Below are 22,317 nucleotides of genomic sequence, written 5' to 3'. Positions count from 1 at the left end.
AAATCGAAAACAGAAATTGTATATATACAGTCTGTGTGTGTGTATACATTTATTTGTGCGTGCATTTCCTGCAGCCCCCGGCCTGGTGACCAATCTGACCGCATTTGCTCAGAACCACACCTCTGTCTTGGTCACCTGGTTCCTGCCACACCGCATTAACGGCCTCATCACAAAGTTTGCTGTAAAGGCTAAACATGCTCGTACTGGGCAGACAGTCCGCACACTGGAGGTGGATGCAGAGGACATCATGACCGGAGCGCTGCCTCACTGCAATGTACTGCATTATACTCCACCCTCTGTCTTTTTTAACTGGACTTTTAAACTGCTGCTGTGAAATGTTGTGTTTGTGTCAGGATTATGGATGCTACTCTGTGTACAATATAAGGTTGGGAGTTCTTCTAATGTACTTTCCGTCTATGTGTGTCCTGTATGACTTTGTATGTATAGGATGCAGCTGATATCCTGTCCCGTGCCACTCTCAGCCCCTTAGAGATAACAGCATCGTCCTCACCCATCACCCTCTCTGCCGTGCCCCCTGCGGCCTCCTGGAGTGTGCCCATATCAGTGGGAGTTGATCAGCTACGACCTTACACCGCCTATTTGTTCGAAGTGTCTGCCTTTACCTCTGATGGAGAGGGACAGATAGCCTCTACTATGGTTCGCATGCCCGAGTCAGGTGTGCAAAAAGAAGCAAACCAGAGTTTTTTTAATTAGTGCATATACAATTAGGGATGCATGGCAATATTGGCACATTATCTGTAACTGTAGATATTGGCTTTTTGGAAGTGGTTCACAAAGTTGGCAAAAGTTACATCGTATGAACAAGTCACTTTAAGCTGTATGGACAGGACTGAGAAATATGTGGTGAGGTGAAGAGATCACTTGGAGTTCATTGCTGACGTGGACAGATCGTGAACTGAATCGTAAACCATGTGCATAAGACTCACTTACACACTTAATGGGCGTCTGAGAGCTAACCAGCTGCTTGTTGATAGGAGGAGATTGTGGTGCAAATTAATGTAGGACCATGAATTTGTTATGTATGCGTTTTTGTTCTTTTGTTTGTTTTTTCTTATAATTACTAATCTATTTTTATTTCTGTAATTTTTAATTATTATCATTATTTTATTTAGCAATTTATTGTTTATATATGTACATGTACATGTAATTTGACAATGTGACATTGTTTAAGTGGAAAAAATTCAATAAGATAATAGTGAAAAGAAAAAAAGGAATAGAGGAAACAACCAGCATGCTGATTTCTGCTGATATTAAATTTTATTTGTTTAGACAAAGTAAATATGTACAAAAAAAACATCAGCCTTAAGTTGAAGCATTTTTCTTATTTTTCACAATGAAGGAATATTACATACATTGAAAAGCATTATATTTCATGTGTCCATGTGCTGGTGGGCCATCCCTATGCGTATAGAATATGATGTTAATTCCACAGCAGAAGAGACCTGATGATCACCAAAAGTATGGGGGAAAAGTGGATGTATTGATATGGGTATAGATCTTTGTATGCCGTTTTTACAGCAAGTATACAAATCATTATTTTTGTCTTTTTGCATATTGCAGCCCCAGAAGACCCCCCACAGAACTTCTCAATACTGAATATGACATCTAGATCGATCTCTGTGTCCTGGAGCTCTCCCAACATTGTCACAGGAAAATTCACCTATGTCCTCTACCTTTATGGACCTACAGGTTATTAAATATTCACTCTTGCATGCACACAGACAGACTCAAGCTTTATATTGATAAAAATCCAAACACAATTTAATATTTCTTCTTGCCAGGATATTTGTATGAGAACAGCACGGGAGACACGCGCTTTGCTCTGGCTGGTTTGACCCCCTACACAAGGTACACCATAGCGGTCCGAGCCAAAGCCGCTGGAGAAGTGGGTCCAGCAGCACAGGATGATGTAATCACACCTGCCGAAGGTGAGACTGCTCATAAACAATTGCACTAACACACATCTTTTTGCATTTGGATATATCCCAACAAATTCACGTAGTATTATAACAAACTTTCTAGTTTAAAACTATTCTTCAAAGAGAGCTTAGACTTTCAAATCAAACAGACGTACAGAAATATCAAGGATAACACAACAAAGTCCCGTCAGTATTTGCATGCATAGAGGTGTGTTTTGTGTACTTTTATGTCTAATACTCCCTGGCTCTATTTTTGTATTTGTGTGAGTAGCACCAAGTGCAGTGCAGGACTTGATGGCAGAAGCCGAGGATTCGGTTTCAATCCGTGTGAGTTGGAGAATCCCTGCCCAACCCAACGGTCCCATCACCCAGTACAAACTGCAGGTTCTGGTTGGCGAGATTCTGCTGCAGGAAATAACCCTCACTGCAGAAATGGTAGGCGAGATGTTAAATGTTCAGCCACCATGAATGCATCACATCGCAGGTTGAAATTTAAATCCTCTGGAAACGTGTCTTGAAATAGTAAGAATGCACATATTATATCAAAGTGTAGTGTCTCATTAAGTATCTACAAAAATCTGAGTGAAAACAAATGTTCCCAACTATTAGAAAACTGAGTTGAAAACAACTCATTTTGAGAATAACAGCATTTCTCAAGACTGTGTGGGCATGGCAATTCACATTTTGATTGACACCTCATTGGATCCCACCTTTTGCCAGCTGTCTCTTATCTCCAGGACAACAGCCATGGAGCAGAGCAGAGTCTGTGTGGTACAGCTCTATCTGTTCAACCCTCTGACTCTGGCTGTGTTTATAAATGCAGTCTGACGCTCTACACTAACATGAAAGAGCTGTTGTTGGGAAGCCACGGAGGGTTTTATTTCCCCATGAATTAACAAATCCACTCTGGTCATGTGCTGCTCCTTCTCCCCAGACTGAGCTCCCAGAGTGCACTCGGACACTCCCACAGTGCACTGCTCTGGAAAACCCAACGGTACATTCCAAAAGTGGTCCCAATTTACAAAGAGTCGAGTTTGTACCAGAGTGCGCTCCACAGCACTCAGAGTGAGTGTTTCAGAACACCCCCTTTTGAAAGAAGCATTGATTTTTTACATGTTAAATTAGTATCAACTGACAGCTGCCTGTGAATCTTTTATTGGCTTTATTGATATTACGAGGTATGGATCGGGGATAATCATGCCCGAATTAAGCCAGCTACAGGAAACTGGAAAAAACAGATTTGGATTGAGACTAATGTCTGATCATTTTTTAAATACTTTTTAGTATCAATGTAAGATTCTAATTTACATATTAAGACATTTTTTTTAGATTTGGGTTCCCAGAGGCTTTAACTGTAAATCGGATTTCTATACAAAACAAAGAAAAGTGTTTTTATTTACAATGTATTGGTCTATACTATATCACAGACTCCTGTACATCCCATTAGAACTGCACTCCAAGAATACCTGTGAAGTTACATGTTACAGAGGCATTTGTCAGTTTAAATGGTAACTTTAAGGATGCTTTTTAGTATGACTTAATAAAAATAATAATTCTGCCACAACCTCATTAATGAACATATTTTTTCAGCAGGTTTCATCAACTTTTTGTAAAGTTTACAAAAGATATGGTTTATCCCACTGGCATTATGGATTGCAATAAATTATACTGCAGTGGTGCTGTGTCCACTTGCTCTACATGCTCCTCAGAAATATACAAATATCTATAATCACTGGGATTATTATTAAAACATTCATATGCAATGTTTAAGCCATGTCCATTCACTACTGTTACAGCCAACCAGAAGAAATCAAAAACTACAGTCAGACCGTAAAATGTCATTTTTCTTTCCTCAGAATACAACTGATTTGTATGAAGATGAGACACGTCCTCCTCATGTCCAGAACAATCCGGGGCGCCGTAAGAGAACTGCTGAGCTCAGTACGACCGCATCACCAATGACTTTCACCGCCACTATTTCTGATCGCACACTACTCGCTGGTATGACTGTCTCCAGCATCACACAATTGGGGCAAAGAAGCACTGACCAAATCACTAATATGGATGGTCAAACAACTGCTCACTCCATGGTCACAGAAATGCCTGGTTACAATTCTTCTTCACACTCTAACAGCACAGCGATTCCGTCTTCTGACTCTGCAGTCTCTGGGACCTCTGCATTCTCTCTCACCTCTGTGTCAGCTTCCATGCCTCCACCCTGGCTGACAAAGCAATCACATGCTGGGGATATGACCTCAGTTTCCTCCCCCTTGGCCCTGACCCCAGGCCAGCTACGCTTGTCCACACATGATGCATCAATTACAGGACACGCTACACGTAGTGCGGCAGCTTCTGGTACCACAGGTTGGAGAGCATGAACCATAAACAGTGCCTCTTTTAACTTCCTGCACCCCTTGAGATGAAGATTTTTTATCTGAAACAGTTCTTATGAATCCTGTATGTTGATGTCTTTCTGCATGCATGCTGCAGGTGTAACAGTGAGAGAGGAGGTGATGGATGTTTTGTCCGAGGAGTTGTCTTACCTGGTGTCTGATCTGAATCCCTTCACCGAGTACACGTTCAGGGTCAAGGCTTACACAACAGTGGGAGAGGGTCCAGCAACAGACATCACTGAGAAGACCAGGGAGCAGGGTGGGTGGTCACATGCTACATTACATTACATCATATTTATTTAGCTGGAAATGTTATCCAATCAGTGCATTAAACCATGCAGACAAGTGCAGAATCATGTAAGTTCATCAATTTCAACAATATGTGGATCTACTTCAAACACTACATTTAGAGATCATAGGACATAGATTAAGGGGCAGTTTACATGGCAATGGATCTATGACGTCACCGCCGCATTTTGTGCATGCGCATAGTTTTCTTCTATGATGTGTCATTACAAAGTTACATGATTGGTCAGATGGGTGTATTGGCAGGAACTCCACTGTCGATCGCTAATGCGCAGACTCTGGCTTCGAATTATGTCACCAGCACAAGATGGCAGCACCTGTATACCGGAGATTTTAGCCTCACTTAAGCATGGGGGGAAAGTGGGTATGCATTGTCCATCTTTAAATGCAGCGTATGGTGTACACGAGGATCGTTTTGAAAATGTAAGAAAACACAGATTTTTTTTAAAAACGTAAAGGAAAGAGTTTTCTGTGTCTAACCTTGACCCAAGAGGTTGGGTATTTTTTTTTTTTTTTTTTTTTTTTTTTTATCACTTGGACTAATCTATAAAAAAACAAATAAATGATAGATCCCACAAAACCTAAAAAAAAGGATATTTGTCCCTAATAATGTCCTTTACTGTGTGTTTTTTAGTCCCTAGCTCAGTGCTTGAAGTATCCTATCAAAATATCAGCTCCACCTCCATACAAGTGAACTGGGTCCCACCACTCAACCCCAATGGACGAATCACACATTACACTGTCTATGGCCTCAAACTGCACAGTAATCAGGCCCTGAAGTGGGCTACTAACACTACCAGCATATTGATAACAGGTAATCACTTTTTCTGCACAGCTTTTTACAGTCATTGTTATCATAATGATACAGGTCTGCTACTAAATCTCTCCTTTCTAAGTATAGATTTGGACAAGTATACTGGTTATAAGCTCCGTGTAGCTGCATCTACAGCTGTGGGAGAGAGCTCTCTGTCTGAGGAGGACGACATCTTTGTTTTCACCTTAGAGGACGGTATGTGCTGAACACAAACTGTATACATGAACAAACTCAAGGATCAACACATTTGTTTAAATATGAGTGGTCTGACCACATAAAATACCAGTTAATCTGTTATTGATTAAAAACTGTAATACTGTACCATCAAACTACAGAGAAAGTGACAAAGCATCTTGTGTTGTGTTTTTGGGTGCCCAGTGTTGCATGAATCTCATACTGGGCCCCTAAAACACCTCCCTATCAATATACGCATGAGACTCTTATCATCACCCTCAACATCGTCAAAGAGTGCATTTAATAATTTCACACCTATTGTTATTGTAATATGACATGCATCTGTTTCCATTGTTGCTGTGCCTCTCTCCCCCTCTCCTCCCCCTCTCTCTTTCTCTTTCCTTTGCCATGATTGTATTTCATTTGTTATTTACGACATCTATTGCACGTCTGTCTGTCCTGGAAGAGGGATCCCTCATCATCCTCTACCGCTCTTCCTGGGGTTTCTTTCTTCTTTTTCCCCGTTACAGTGGTTCTTTTTTGGGAGTTTTTCCTTGGGTGATGTGAGGGTCTAAGGGCAGAGAGATGTTGTACACTGTAAAGCCCTCTGGGGCAAACCATGTTTTGTGATAATGGGCTCTATAAATAAAATTGACTTGACTTGATTTGACTAAAACGATTCAGTGTCAGTTAGTCAGTGTCAAAATGATGATGAATATGAAATATTTTAGTTTATTTATCAAATTTACTATACAGTTTATTGTAATTGACATTGAAATAGATTTGATTAATTTGATTATGTTTGTTAAATAAGTAAATTTATCTGAGAGTGCCAATGAGTGATTTGATAATGCATCAGTCAATGACTCATTACATTTTATTCAATGAAAGATCACTGGGATTTTTCCTGTCTATGCCATCCTCAGAGCCTGACTCCCCGCCTGTGAACCTCACTGTGGTTGAGACCAGCCCCTCCACTGCCACACTGACCTGGTCTCCTCCAGAACAAGCCAATGGGATCATCCAACATTATGAAGTCCTATATGAAAACGAGTCCTACTCTGCATTGATGAACACATCTTCTAACAGCGTCACTCTGATGAACCTGAAGCCATTCTCCTTCTACAACGTGACTGTGAAGGCTTACACGCGTTTCGGCCATGGAAACCAAATGTCAGACACTTCATACCTGCTGTCTGGAGAAGATGGTGTGTTTATAGATGCACCCACACCAATATACACATACGAAAACCTTTATATCCACTGCTGAGAATTTAGTAAATATGCATCCTGTTATGTTCTCTCTCCAGTCCCAGGCAGCCCTCCGTATGATGTTTCTTACGAGTCGGTCAGTCCAAGCGAGGTGAACGTGACCTGGCAGCCTCCCCTGATACCAAACGGAGTCATTACACACTACAGCCTGGAGTTGTGGAACTCTACTCACGACCTGAACCTCACCTCACCAACTAACTACATCCACATCACGCATCTGAGGAAGTATGCACGCTACCGCATTATGGTGCAAGCTCACACACGTGTCGGGCCTGGGAACTACAGCAGCGAGCCGCTCAACATCACCACACTGGAGGACGGTGAGAGGGACGGGTGGGGGAGAGAGAGGAGAGGAGGAGGGTTTGTTTTCAGTTCCAGGACACTGCACGATTACATCATGACTGAGTTCGAAGGGCATCTGATTAAAGCTGACTTTCCTCTCGTCTTTTCCTCTTCAGTTACATCTCTCTGTTTCAGCTCATGCTAATAATGTTACATCACAGGTGTTTGGTGCCACGTGACACTCTCCCGTCACCACTGAGAGGCACAAACAGCAGAGTCATTACAACTAACCCGATTTTTTTTTTAGGGCAATATTCTCTTTCTCTCTGGCATGTTCCTGTGGTTCTTATCTGCCCACTGCAGATCTGTTTTTATCACTCATCAGTTTCTGTGTTGTTTGACCATACTCCTGTTTGTGTTATGCTATGGGAAAGTCTTTCTCCTGCATCTCAGCTCCAGACACCCCCCCTCAGTACCTCCATGCCAGGAAGTTGTCAGACTATGAGGTAGAGTTGTCATGGGAACCACCACGTGAAGCCAATTCAGACATACTCTACTATGTTGTCAGAGTTTGGTGAGTTTCTTTTTTTTTGACATTTTTAAAATTTGGTTACACTTATTAGCAACAGTCATATAGTCATCTTCATTTGGGTATTTTTACAGAGTGACCATTTTTCACTTTTTTTCACTAAAGAAACCACAAAGAAAACAAAACAACAGCAAAAAAAAAAAACGGAAAAAGATATAAAACATGGGGTGTTCAGCATGGGGTGAATAAACAAAGGGGAAGGAGTGGCGTTTCAGAGAAATATATATTTTCCACTTCTTCAAAATTTTTTCATAAGTTTCCTTTAGCCTTTTGAAACAGTAATTCTTTCCATTACAAAGATTTCATGAATGACATCATACCAGCTCTCTACAAATGGGGCGTCTGGCTGAAGCCATTTCCTTGTGATTGCTTTTCTGGCAGCTAAACTCAGCATCCCAAATAGGTATTTTATTTTTATATTTGTAGATGTTGAGTGTAAATGGTGAGTTTCTGATTCTGCTTCTCTCTGTCTGAATGCTGAAAAAGGACACTGAGAAATCTAAGCACAGTGCAACATAAATTGGTGTTTCTCTTTGTTAGGAACGAAACGACTGAACTGTGGCAGAATGTGACAGGGACATCAGTGGTTATGAATGTGGATTCAGAGAGCCGCTACAACGCCTCTGTATCCAGCTGGACCAGACTGGGAGATGGAGGAGTGCTGATCTACATCAGCTTCACCACCACTGATGCAGGTGCTGCACAATTCTTAGAGAATTTGTAGACAGCTCACTTTATCATCTTTACATACAAATGGTTTTTAAATGAAGTTTTTCTCACCTGCTGAATATTTGTCTGTGTGTCCTTTGTGTCTGCATCTCCTGGCTCTCAGAACCATTTGACCCCCCGCAGAATGTGACTTTTGCAAATGTGACCGCCTCCTCTGTCACCTTACTGTGGCACCCGCCCTCTCAACCCAATGGAATCATTGTACACTACACCTTTTACTACTCTCAGAACAACACTGTGGCTCAGCAGGTGAGACGCACACACTTTGTATAAATTATACACACAGGTGACAGATTAAAGCTGCACTAATCAATATTTTTATATAAAAAAATTGGTCAAATTACTACATGTGATGTGCAAGGTGTCGCTTGTAATGACAAACCCACAGCATATCAAAAGAAGTGGCCGAAAGGGTGCACAAAAAAGCGTGTCTCCAGTGGCAGAGAAAAGTTAAGAGCCTCAAAGCTAAGTTCAGAGAAGCGAAAGACTCAAACCAACAGAGCAGTCAGAAAACCTGCCAGTTTTACAATCAGCTTGACTGTGTTTTAGGTGATAAACCCAGCTGTCAGCTGTTACAGCGACTTGATATAACCCCATGGCGACGCACTTCTTCAGGAAGGTGGCCCACCTGAGTCGAGTGTCTTTCCTTGAGAGTCTTGTGGAGAGGCGCTGACAAATGTAGTAGAATGTAGGCCTTCGCAAATTGAAATTTTGGATGAATTCTCTTTCACTGAAGTTATTCATGTCACACTCCCACCACTCCTGGCTCCAACTCAGCATCTACACACCCCTCTGTACAGAAGTTGCAGCCATTACTCCACAAAAAGCCATAATTACACTTTCAGCCCTCTTTGTCTTCACTCTTTTCCCACTCATCATCTGCCTCCACATTCACCAGCTTCCACTGCATAATAACTTCAAAATTAAACTGTAAACACTCACATCAGTGGCCTCCATGTTTATTATGGACTTCTCCTTGTTTACTTCTGTATATGTGTGTGGCGTCTTGTTGTTCTTCTGGGCCATGTGAAGGCCATGACAAATTTACATTGCAGTCTGATGTTGGACACATTTTAAATGATAATATGAACAGCTACATTAAAAAATCGGATCTAGAAAAAAATATGAATTGAGCACTTAGGCTTGCAATAGTGGACTGCACTTGTATAGCACTTTTCTAGTCTTCAGACCACTAAAAGTGCTTTCACACTACATGTCACATTCACCCATTCACACACACATTCACACACTGGTGGCTGAGTCTACCGTGCAAGGTGCCACCTGCTACTCAGTAATCATTCACACGCACTCACACTCTGATGGTGCAGCATCGGGAGCAATCAAGGGTTCAGTATCTTGCCCAAGATGATAGGAGGAGCAGGGGATCGAATCATTGACCTTCTGATTAGAGGACGACCCGCACTCCATCTGAGCCACAGCTGCACCTAGTGAGAACATAGTCTCAATGTTTGGCTGTCCTTTTATCTGTCACCTATCTGTATGTACAGCATATATTATGCTCTTCATGACATGCCTGTTTCAGTATGTGAAAATAACCCTATTTTATCTCCACAGAGGGTTCCAGTTTCAGACTTAGCTGCCTCTGCCTCTCCTGATTCAGCCCTCTCCTACACTCTGACTCGGCTGATTGGGGGCACAAACTACACCCTGTGGATGACCTCCAGCACAGTGCAGGGGGATGGAGGAGTCCAGAGTGAGCCTCTAACCCTGTTCTTACCGGAGGACGGTTAGTCAGACATACACACAATCCCACATACACCAACATCAATAAGTTACAAAGAATAGATATAAAGATAAAATACTACACATAATGATTCAAAGTCTCATTGGAGGGCGAGTCTGCACACATTTTTCAAAACTCTTCAACTTCAAAAAATTACATAAAAACTCTGCGATTCAAGTTGTGACTTTCAGCCTGTTAGTGAAAGGAGATAACTGTCAGTCTGGCAAACCGGCTCTATTTTTGTCTATGCCTTGAAGACAGCCAGTTTGTGTTTCCTTTTGCTAAGCACGACGAAAGTTGTGAGGGATTAAAAACAGAGAGAATAAAAGAGAGAACTTATATGATGACAGAGAAAAAACAAAGCCTGATGTTGTTTAAGAAAGTTCATGCTGGGCTCATGCCACTGTGAAACTCAAATTTGGATATAATATTTAGCTGGTGTTTTGGACATCCACAGTGAAAAAAGTGAAGTGTGCATAAAGCTGATCTTTTTGTTTTTATGTTATTTTGGGAAAAATGGTGCAGACGGCAGCCACAGACTTTGTCACATACAGTTGATGTTTAATGTTTTTTTCTCTGTCTCTGTATGATTACTGCTCATACTGACTCTGTATCTCTGCCTGTGCTCCAGCTGCTCCACTCTCAGCAAAGCACCGGGATCTCCAGGGCTCCTTGTCTCTTCCGCACAGCCAAGCCCCCCTGCTGGGCTCAGACCCCCACACACACCTGGCCCCTCACATCCACTCATTCATCCCATGGATCTTTTTTACGTTTTATTTCCCCTTTCACCTTCATCTACCCATTTTATTTCTTCTCTGTGTAATTTTCTGAGGGACTGACATGATGAGCAGGATGAGTATTTTTTTCTCCTCAACTCCTTTCTTTCCCACGGTTTTCAGTAAGCAAGTTTCCCTCCCACATGCCTGTGTATGTCTCAGAATGGGCTGCTGTTTTTGTAGGATATTGTTTCTTTGTCTGTTTTCCTCTGCCGTGTCTCTGTTATTTAAATTAATGTCATGCCGTATTGTTCTCCTTGATGTGCCGTTGCGGATTTTGTTAATTACAACAATGCTGCCAATGATTATGACAGATGATGCTAATGATGATGATGATGATGATGATGATGATGATGATGATGATGGCTGGTGTGCTGTTCATTTTCCCGCAAGTGTCATAGTGTGTATGGTTGATTGATGCCTCGTAGTACAGTAAACTCACATCAAAAGGCTCATTGTTTTTCAGTCAGTGTCGTCACTGGTGGTTAAAAATAGTAACACTATTTGTCTTTTCTTCCTCCCGCAGTGCCAAGTGACTCAGTCAGGAACTTGTCTGCTCAGATCTTCAGCTCCACAGCCATCATCGTCAGCTGGGACCCTCCCATGGAGCCAAACGGCCACCCCACCTACCTGCTCACCTTACAGGAGGCTGGCCCCCCGAACGAATCAAACCAAGGGGCTACAGCTCTTAACAAGATCATTAAGCATTCCACAACTGACAATGTCTTCCTCTTCACCCGACTCAAGAAATATTTCCCCTATGTGTTCACTGTTACCCCGGCAACTGGTGCTGGGGCTGCCTACAACCACACCCGCACGCTGTATCTGAGGACGGATGATGATAGTGAGTTTCTCCACACATATATTCACCTATGGAGTGTGGCTCATACATTTTATTGTGACAATTTTTCTCTTCAGTCCCCAGTTCTGCTCCATTGCTGGTGTCCAAAAGGAACCTGTCCTCGTCCTCTATCGCAGTGGTGTGGCAGCGCCCTCTGGAGGCCAACGGGGAGATAACAGAGTATACTCTCAATGTGTTTGGCCCAGGGGGCTCCAACGTAACACACACCCCCAACACCTCCATCATCCTCACCAACCTACTTCCATACACAGCTTACAATCTCACTATTACGGCTGCAACGCGGAAAGGCTTAGGACCTTATCTGATGCTGCAGCTGCACACAGATGAAGGAGGTTAGTTTGAAAGCAAGTTTTAAATTTCTCTTGATTTTAAAATACTCTTGTTGGTTTATTAAGCTCTGCATGTTTTAGGGCCCAAATACATTTCTGACCTTTTGCTATAGTATGAACCTTCCAGACCTCTCAGTGTCTTCGGGGACGGGCCTGCTTTATGTCCCAAGAGTCCAGACAAAACATGGGGATGCAGCATTTAATGTTTATGCACCACATATCTGGAACATACTCCTAATAAACTGCAGGTCCACTGCAACACTCTGCTCCTTCAAATCAAGGCTGAAGGCTTTTCTCTTTATTGCTGCCTTTTCTAAAATCAAATATTTATTCATTTTTTACATTGCACTGTAACTTCGGCCTGGGTCTCTCAGTTGTCCAAGACAAATTTCTCCTAAGGGAGACAATAAAGGCTAATCTTATCTTATTTTATTTTATCTTATCTTGGGATGCATGATATTGGATTTTTTGGATGTTCGTATGTTTTTCCACCTAGTTACATAGAACATTAAGTCTCTGCAGTGGAATTAATACTAAGCCTACTGTAATCATGATGGCTGAGTGGCAGATGAAACCATAAAATACAATGCTTTACAAAATATACTCATTCTCTGGGATAAACATGAAGGCTACTTTAATAGGTTACATGTAAAACATTACATCATTTTTTTATGAAACAAAACTGTAAAATCCGTTCCACTTTAACAGTCTTCGATGATGCTCTTCTTAAGACAATCCTGACAATAGCCAGAACCTTGGACAATCTGACCTATTTCAACTAGTTAAACTTGCATAATTAAAGTGTCATCTGGTTGGCCTTTCATGTTATCAGCAAAGTTATTTTAAACAGATAGCAATGTTTTAGAATCAGAAGAATTTCACTGATCCAGTTAAAATTGTGGTTCATTACACTATTATCACTGGAATGCCAGCATGGAGAATGACCGCAACTAGAAATAATTACCAGCACAAGTATATAAGGGTAGAGATATCAAAATAGACATACAAAAATAGTAAATAAGTACTATTATGTGAATATTTTAAAAATAGTATGTATAATGTGCTGAGTGTTTTAAGTGTGAAAAATATGAAACTGTGCTTTATGCTACATTGCAATCTATAAAAGTGGTATGTAAGTTCAAAATATTAAAATATGAATATATATGTGCAATGTTACAATGAACAACAGAGATATACAATAATGTTAGGATAACAATAACAATACATACAATATGTGTCACATGTTAAACATGGCCTACATTCAAGAGTTGGAAGAATATATTGCACATTTGAAAAATTGCACAGAAGAATGCTGTGGTTGAAATATTGCAGTTAAGCCAGTGATAGAAAGAATTATTGCACCTTAAAAACCCTACTGAACATTTGAGGTATAATAAATAAACTAAGGAATTTCAGTTGTAAATGTGTATATTAAGTCCAAGTTGCTGCCAGTAAAGATAACATGCCAATATTATCATGAGCCCCTAACTTTAATTTTTGTATTTTATACCTGTCTAAGTTATGTTTTAACTTAATTTTCTATTCTCTTGCTCTTTAATTAAGTTTTAAATGTCCCTTTATAATGTGTTTCTTTTGTCTCAATTTTTTTAATGTCTTATGAAAAAAACACTTTGAATTGCCTTGTTGCTGAAAGGTGCTATGTAGATAAACTTGCCTTGCTTTGCCTTGCCTTAACTCATGACACAATGGGTGTATATCTACTGTCTGTCTCATCTTCTTTTCCATCTGCCTAACTTTGTCTTTCAGGCCCCATGTCACCTCCCCGTAACCTGACTATATATAACCACACAGCCGTCTCTGTGTGGTTGAGCTGGGAGCCTCCTCTAGAGCCCAATGGAGTGGTGATACAGTACGGCTTCAGGATCCAAGACCTCATCACACACACCGTCACACACAGGGTACCGTTAATTTCACACACTGAATAAGCTGCCCCACATAACAACAATATTCACACACACACACACACACACACACTCGGTAAGAGTGCACACTGTCACACTCACAGTAGCTCTAATTTCACACTCCAGCTATCACTAAGCAGAAACATTACACACAAACACACACACACACACACACACACACACATATGTGCACTGATAAAATAAAACATTATCCACTCCAGTAATCAGGATTTGATGATTTAATCTCCTGTCATATTTATCTGTGTGTGTGTGTGTGTGTGTGTGTGTGTGTGTGTGTGTGTGTGTGCGTGCGGTATGCACACTTGTGTGTGTGTGTGTGTGTGTGTGTGTGTGTGTGTGTGTAGAACTCCTCTGGTTTGTCGACCACAGAGTATCTATCAGGCTTCAGGCCTCATAGCTCCTACAAGATCAGTGTTTACAGTTTCACCAGAGTGGGCCATGGGAATCAGTTCAGCAGCCCTGTGACCTTCACCACTAACGAGTCAGGTAAAGTACACACTGTCTACACACACAGGATGGAACACTGATTTAGGTCACCGCTCTCAGTTTGTGGTTCCAAATTGATTTGTACTGTATTTTCAAATCAATTCAGAATACCTTATTTGTCCCTTAAGGGGCAATTAAAGGAGAGCAGGTTTGCAGACTAAAAAGACACAAAAAACACTTTCATCCACATCTAAAAAATACAAAATGTGACAGAGTAAGAACTTATGATAAAAGAATAAACAACCAAGTTAAAAAGACATCAGTTAGTCGCAATTCTGTGGCTGTGTTCAAAACTGCATACTAACAAACCGCATACTGCATGCAGGATCTGTATGTTCTGCATACTGCCTACATGAACCATTAAGTATGCCATTACCAGCACACTGAAGTAAACTGAAGTAATACGTCATCTCTGCATGACATGACTGTATCTATCACATTACCTGACCGAGCTAACATTAAATGAAAATTGTTTATCACATATGGAAATCAGCATTACATATTTCACTCACTGTAATGTTTACCAGTATTTATTTTAAGTCAATTCAAGTCAAGTCAGTTTTATTTATAAAGCCCATTATCGCAAAAAACAGTTTGCCTCAGAGGGCATCACAGCATACGACATCCCTTTGTCCCTAGACCCTCACATCGCCTAAGGAAAAACTCCCCAAAAAATGGAAGAAACCTCAGGAAGAGCGGCTGAGGAGGGATCCCTCTTCCAGGACGGACAGACGTGCAATAGATGTTGTAAATAACAAATAAAATAGCAATAATGACAAAAAAGAAAGAGAAGGAGAGAGGGAAAGAGAGGGTAGAGATGCACCCCAATAATGGGAACAGTAGCATGTCATATTACAATAGTGATGGGTGTAAAATTACTAAATGCACTCTATGAAACCATTTTATGTTCCGTGCAAATATTGTGTACGTTAAGAGTAGAGGCATGACTCATAATAATGGCAGTAGAAGGCCGCGTCAAGCAGTATCATGGCATTGGCGCAACCGGGACTCACAACACAGGTGTAGCTTTAGACAGGACCACAGCAATGGCAAAACGAGGACCATGATCAAGGCGAGCTAGAGGGACAGGACCAGTGCAGCCACAGCACGAGCACGACTAAAGGCAGGATCACAGCATCAGCACAGCCATCACCAAGATCAGGTGTAGCCTAGATTGCAACCAGGATCTGTGAAAACTAGGAAAAAAGGGAGCAGGAATGCTTCGGAGAGGCACCAGAGTTAGTGTAATGCAGTAAACAGACATGAGCGTTTTCAGATGGAGGGAGTAAGAGAAGAAAAAAGGAGCTCAGTGTATCTTAGAAAGTCCCCCAGCAGATTAAACTATGGCAGCCTAACTAGGGGCTGGTCCAGGCAACCTGAGCCAGCCCTATTAATAAGCTTTATCAAATAGGAAGGTTTTTAGTCTACCCTTAAAAGTGTAAACGGTGTCTTCCTTCCTGACCGAAACTGGAAGATGGTTCCATAAAAGAGGAGCATGGTAACTGAAGGCTCTGCCTCCATCCTACTTTGGGAACCACAAGTAACCTTGCGTTTTCAGAGCGTAGTGATCTTGAGGGTTGGTAGGGAACTGTGAGCTGGGACAGATAAGATAGAGCCTGACCATTTAGAGTTTTGTAAGCTTTAAGAGGATTTTAAATTCAATTCTGGATTTTACAGCGAGCCAGTGCAGAGAAGCTAAAACAGGAGAAATATGATGATCTTAAGACAAATTAAAGTTTCAAATATTCCAGTATTTGATATATTTTCTACAGTACATTATATATATGTGTGAGCTCCTGCATATTCCACCCTAACTGTACGTGACTCACCATCATTCACAATGGTTTTAACAGTTAATTATTTTAACCATATGTGTGCCATTAGACATTTTAAGGAGCCACAATGCAGTTTGGGGTGGCTGAGTATGTCAAGTAAGCTCACATCTCATCTTAAAAAGTCTTGGTAATCTAGTAAACATTTGGACATATCTCATGTATACAAAATCCACATACTATAACAGTTGAAATGCACTACATACTCAAATTTATATCATATTTGGTTGGGGTAGGGGTGCCGGGTGGCTCAGTTAGTAGAGCACATGCCTATGTGTCCTCATTGCAGCTGCCCAGGGCTCAAGTCTGATTTGCGACCGTTTGTGGCATGTCATCCCCACTCTCTCTCATCCCCATTTCAATTCAATATTATTTTTAAAGCCCATTATCACATATCACAATTTGCCTCAAAGGGCTTAACAGAAAACTCCTCCCAAAAAAACCTTTAATGGGGAAAAAACAGTAGAAATCTGAGGAAGAGCAGCTGATGAGGGATCCCTTTTCAGGATGGGCAGACATGCAATAGATGTCATAAAGAACAATAAAATTATAGAAGATGAAAAAATGATACACAGGAAAGAGAGAGAGGGGAGAGATGCGCAGCAACAGCAGTAGTAACAATAACATAAAATGTGACAAAAGTAATAGACATAAAAATTGACAAATGTAATTTATGATTGCATGTAATATTACATGCAAATATTGTAGTTTATGTATGTGGCAATGACAGTCATGTGTGTAATAATAGTGGAGGCATGACTAATAAAAATGGCAGGACTACGCAGTAGGATCACGGCATCAGTGCAACCATAACCCACGATCCTGTCATCTCTTCATCTCTCTAGCTGTCGTTTCAAAAAAAACCTTAAAAAAATATTTGGTAGGCATAGTATGTTAGTAAACGATTTTGAACACAGTCCATTGTAAATGTGTTTATCAATCTGCACACAGAGCAAACTGATCATCTCTTTGAACTCAGCTCTTATGGCTTCTAAGATAAAATCAAATTTCTTCTATTTGTTTGCAATACATGCATTCTAGAACACATTCTTGATGCCATTGGCTTATTATAGCTATGAAGGGCATGTATGAGGTCAGTGATAATTTAACATGTTGTCTCGAGGTTGTGTATAGTATCTCTGTTTTTTGCCAGCAATTTCGGTTACAGACATGTAACAGTCAGCATGTTCTTGTCCTTTTGATAAATGCATGTACACTAACAAATAAATGAAGTATTTCATACAATGATTTATAAACGCCATTAATACAATCTTCTTCAAAGAGGGTTAGTTTTTGTCAGCAGTGGAGATGCTGCTGAGCTTTTTTCACACGCACACCTGTGTGTCACTGTGAAAACTACGCAGCGTAGCATAAAACAAGCCGCATTTGATTCCCTTCAATAATGGTGGATCATAACCACAGAGCTGCTGACTGTGCAACCTAAATAGATAAATAAAAAGTCATAATGATTGTTTGGAGAAAAACAAACAAACAAAAATATCAATAAGTTGAAGACAAAGCTGACGTTTTTTAGTTATACATCATTTTTTTTTTTTTTTTAATATTTTTATTGATTTTTAATTTTCACAAGAGAAGAGTGGATACATAATATGATCCACGGGAATGAAAAACAAAACAAGCAGACAAACAGAGCAAATAAAAAATAATAAAAGAACAACAACAGCAACAACAACACCCAGCAGCTCAGATCTATATAATTAGGGTTACAGTAAAAAAAAAAGATAAAAAAATAAATACAGTATGAGCATTCAAGAAAATCCCTGCAACATTATACAAGAGACACCAGGCTCTACATACTTCAGATAGGGTTCCCAAACTTTATGGAATTGGTCTGTTCTCAAATGTAATATGCATGTAAGATATTCTAATGGCACTAGATCGAACACTACTCCTTGCCAGCCTTTGACAGTTGGTACCCTGTCATTTATCCATTGTAACAGAATATTCTTTCTCGCCGCATAAGTAAGAATACAGTACAGCCTCTTATTATGTTATGATGTTAAACGACGATTTGGGAGGCCCAGTATGAGAGACACAGGGTCCATCTCCAGTTTTAGACCAAATATCTTCTCCATTTCAGATAGTACATTAGACCAATACATTTGCAGTTTTCGACATGACCAAAAACAGTGAGTTAGGGTACCAATTTCAATCTTGCATTTAAGGCAAGTGGGTGAGAGAGTTGGATTGAAACAATGTCTGCGGTTGGGAGATATGTGCATTCTGTGTATAATTTTTAACTGCATTGCTTGAGCACGATTGCAAACTGAAATTGACTTAGCATATCTCCAGACATTCTTCCATTCTTCATCATCAATTATGATATTTAGCTCCTTCTCCCATGTGCCTTTAAGCTTCAGCAACTTATTTGGGGTTGCGAGATACATAGCTTTATACAGTAAACTTACAGATATCTCTCTGTCGGATAAAAATATTAATTTCTCAACAGGAGAACTTTCATGGTTCTCAACTAACGTAGTACTATGTAAGACATAGTGCCTTATCTGCAAGTAACGAAAAAAGTCACATCTGGGGATAGAATATTTCTCTATTATTTGTTCAAATGTCATCATCACATTATCAGAGAATAGGTCCTTCAATCTATGAACATCTTTATCCCTCCACTTTTTAAAACCAGTATCAACCATCCCAGGCTGGAAATCTGGATTATTCACAATAGGGGTAAAAACAGATGTGAACTTTGACCTTCCCTCAAGTCGACACATTAATCGCCAGGCCTTAACTGTATTAAGCGTAACTGGATTTTCACAGCTCAGTCTAATAATTTTAAATTTCTTAAAAAACAGTAAGTCCCTTAATGGATATTTTGAAAGGGAAGCCTCAACATCCAACCAAATAGAGTTTGAGTTGCTTATAACCCAGTCATAAATGTACCTCATGTGAGTACTTAGCTGGTATGTTCTGATATTTGGTAAGTCTAAACCCCCCACCGAACCTGGGAGCTGCAATGTAGCCATTTTGAGTTTTGGTCTGCGCTTGCTCCATATAAATGAGCTTAGCCAGGCATTCAGGTCTTTTATCACCCTATTTGAAAATATAACCGGAATCATTTGGATTGGATATAACAATCGAGGTAGTACATTCATTTTAACTAAGGATATACGCCCTAGCCAGGAGACAGGCAAAGAATTCCAACGCTCCAAGTCCTGCCTCACCTTCTCGAATAGGGGAATGAAGTTGGCTTTATACATTTGCTTAAATTTAGCAGTTATGAATATACTTAAATATACAAAACCTGTAGGAGACCACTTAAAGGGAAAGGAAGGTAAGGCAGCTGGTATCGAGTTGAGACTCCCAAGTGGCATGGCTTCAGACTTGGTCAAATTAATTTTATACCCCGAAAATTTGCTAAATAGATCAATAATGTTAAGTAGAGCTGGTGTTGATGTCTCTGGATCAGTTATAAATATCAAAACATCATCTGCGTACAAACTTATCTTGTGCTCATAATCAACTAGCAAGCCTCGTATAGCAGGTGCCATCCTTATGGCCTCTGCCAGAGGCTCAATGGCAATGGCAAACAAGAGGGGCGACAAGGGGCAGCCTTGCCTCGTTCCTCTGTACAATGGAAAACTGTCCGATTTAAGCCCATTAGTCAAAATAGCCGCCTGTGGATTATCATACAAAATTTTAACCCACCTAATGAAATTATCCCCTAGACCAAATTTGTTTAAAGCATAAAATAAATAAGCCCATTCTACCTGATCAAAGGCTTTCTCAGCGTCAAGAGAAATCACTAGGCCATCAATATCTATTTGCTGGAAAGCCTGAATTATATTGAGAAGGCGCCTGAAATTATTACGGGAGTTACGACCTTTTATAAAACCTGTTTGATCTTCTTTTATAATTTTAGGCAAAAGGTCTTCAAGTCGAGTAGCCAGGATTTTTGAAAGTATTTTCCGGTCCACATTAAGAAGAGCTATCGGTCTATAAGAAGAACAGGACACTGCGCTCTTCCCCTTTTTCAGTATGAGAGAAATATTTGCTTCTCTTAAAGTCTGGGGTAGTGTATTATGTAAGAAAGAATAATTAAACATGTCAAGTAATGGGTCTATTAATAAATCACTAAATTCTTTATAAAATTCACTACTAAACCCATCGGGTCCAGGGGCCTTTCCGTTTTTTAAGGTTTTTATAGCATTCGATACTTCCTCTCTGGAAATAGGAGCATTGAGATTGGTTCGCTGCTCAGCTGATATAGTAGGCAAACTAAGCTGAGAAAAGAAATTCTCCATTAAGTCAAGTGCATCACATGGTTGCTCAGATGCATACAGCCTGCAATAAAATCCTTTAAAGGTGTCATTTATAAACTTATTATCATATATGCGATTGTTCTGAGCATCACAAATGGCCGCAATAGACTGTGATTCTGATCTTTTTTTGGTAAGGTATGCTAAATATTTCCCAGGCTTATTCCCATGTTCATAAAATCTTTGTCTGGTAAATTTAAGTCTGATCTCTTCATCTTGCGTAAGGAGGTTATCCAAGGTTGATCTAATTGCAGATATTTCTTGCAATAAAGCAGGATTTGGAGAATTAACATAGGTTCTTTCTTTTGTTTAAAGTTCAGTCGTTAACAAATTTTGCTTCCTCAGTTTTTCCCGCCGTTTGCTGGTTGAAAATGAAATAATAACCCCTCTCGTATACGCCTTGATAGTTTCCCATAGCAGGGCAGGGTTATCTGTTGACTCGGAATTGACAGACAAAAAGTATCTAAACTCAGTGTTAAAATAGGATACAAAGGTATGGTCCTTTAAAATAGTTGTATTCAGTCTCCAATATTTTACCCTGTTTCCCATACCACTAAGGGAGAGATCCAGCACTACATTGGCATGGTCTGAAATAACAATACTGCCTATCTCACAAGATAAAACTGAGTGAAAGGAGAGCCCAGGTAAGAAAAAATAATCAATCCTAGTATGACATTTATGGGGTGTAGAAAAAAAAGTGCACTCTTTATCCGAAGGATGAATTGTCCTCCATACATCAACAAATCCTAAATCTTCACATATAGAACTGAGTGATTTAGCTTGTGAGGAAAGAGGCGAAACTTTGTGTGGGAATCTGTCAAAAAGGGGATTCAGTATACAATTAAAATCTCCACCCACTATGGAAATATCTGAGTGAATCTCTGAGAAATCCAGGAATACTTTAGTTATAAAGTCTGATGGGTGAGCAGGGGGGTAATAAATGTTCAGTATGGAAATAACCGTGCCTTGTAAGACCCCCTTAATTATAACATATCTGCCACTTTTGTCTTTAACACATTGTATCATTGAAAAAGGAAGATTCTTTCTCACAAGAATTGCCACCCCTCTACTTCTTGAGTTGAAAGAGGAAAAGAAAACCTGCTCAACCATACCCTGCCGTAATTTTAAATGTTTCACATCGTCCAGATGTGTTTCTTGTAAAAGTGCAATATCAATGTGTTCTTTTTTCAGAAAGGTAAGTATTTTTCTTCTTTTAATCGGACTATGGACCCCTCTTACATTCCATGTACACAAACGTAGTTTGTTACCTGCCATGCCTCTCAAGTAAACCCTTTATATAGATATATTCATTAATAGCAAAAATCTGAAACCTCTTAGTACAGTAAAAAACATCACTGAGCTGGGAGAAAAACAAATCTGAACAAGAACTATTATACAAAAACAAAAACAAATGGGGGCTACCCCTGCTACCTAACCTGCAGGGCACTTTAAATCTCTTCCACATCCCTCTTTCTGTGCAAGCCTCATGATAAAAAAACAGAAAAAGAAACAAACCTGCTAATAGTGAATGAATGAGGCTGCACCCTCTTCTTC

The 22,317-nt window shown here is 40.2% G+C and overlaps 1 protein-coding gene across 1 annotated transcript in view; it reads left to right on the top strand.

Moving 5' to 3' along the window:
- ptprq (protein tyrosine phosphatase receptor type Q) overlaps window positions 1-22,317 on the top strand; it is a 77,392-nt gene that overhangs the window by 27,703 nt on the left and 27,372 nt on the right. The window contains exons 23-41 of the mRNA XM_042495440.1: window positions 75-274; window positions 448-676; window positions 1,582-1,710; window positions 1,803-1,949; window positions 2,212-2,375; window positions 3,797-4,304; window positions 4,431-4,592; window positions 5,274-5,453; window positions 5,541-5,648; window positions 6,554-6,835; window positions 6,938-7,219; window positions 7,635-7,755; window positions 8,311-8,465; window positions 8,603-8,748; window positions 10,075-10,246; window positions 11,546-11,863; window positions 11,938-12,213; window positions 13,978-14,129; window positions 14,498-14,639. Coding sequence (XP_042351374.1) covers window positions 75-274; window positions 448-676; window positions 1,582-1,710; window positions 1,803-1,949; window positions 2,212-2,375; window positions 3,797-4,304; window positions 4,431-4,592; window positions 5,274-5,453; window positions 5,541-5,648; window positions 6,554-6,835; window positions 6,938-7,219; window positions 7,635-7,755; window positions 8,311-8,465; window positions 8,603-8,748; window positions 10,075-10,246; window positions 11,546-11,863; window positions 11,938-12,213; window positions 13,978-14,129; window positions 14,498-14,639 — 3,873 coding nt within the window. The remainder of the gene's footprint in view (window positions 1-74; window positions 275-447; window positions 677-1,581; window positions 1,711-1,802; window positions 1,950-2,211; window positions 2,376-3,796; window positions 4,305-4,430; window positions 4,593-5,273; window positions 5,454-5,540; window positions 5,649-6,553; window positions 6,836-6,937; window positions 7,220-7,634; window positions 7,756-8,310; window positions 8,466-8,602; window positions 8,749-10,074; window positions 10,247-11,545; window positions 11,864-11,937; window positions 12,214-13,977; window positions 14,130-14,497; window positions 14,640-22,317) is intronic.

Source organism: Plectropomus leopardus, chromosome 11 (assembly GCF_008729295.1).
Source record: "Plectropomus leopardus isolate mb chromosome 11, YSFRI_Pleo_2.0, whole genome shotgun sequence".
Taxonomy (NCBI): Eukaryota; Metazoa; Chordata; class Actinopteri; order Perciformes; family Serranidae; genus Plectropomus; species Plectropomus leopardus.
Note: the sequence above shows the minus strand (reverse complement) of the source record. Positions and strands in the feature narration are given on the sequence as shown.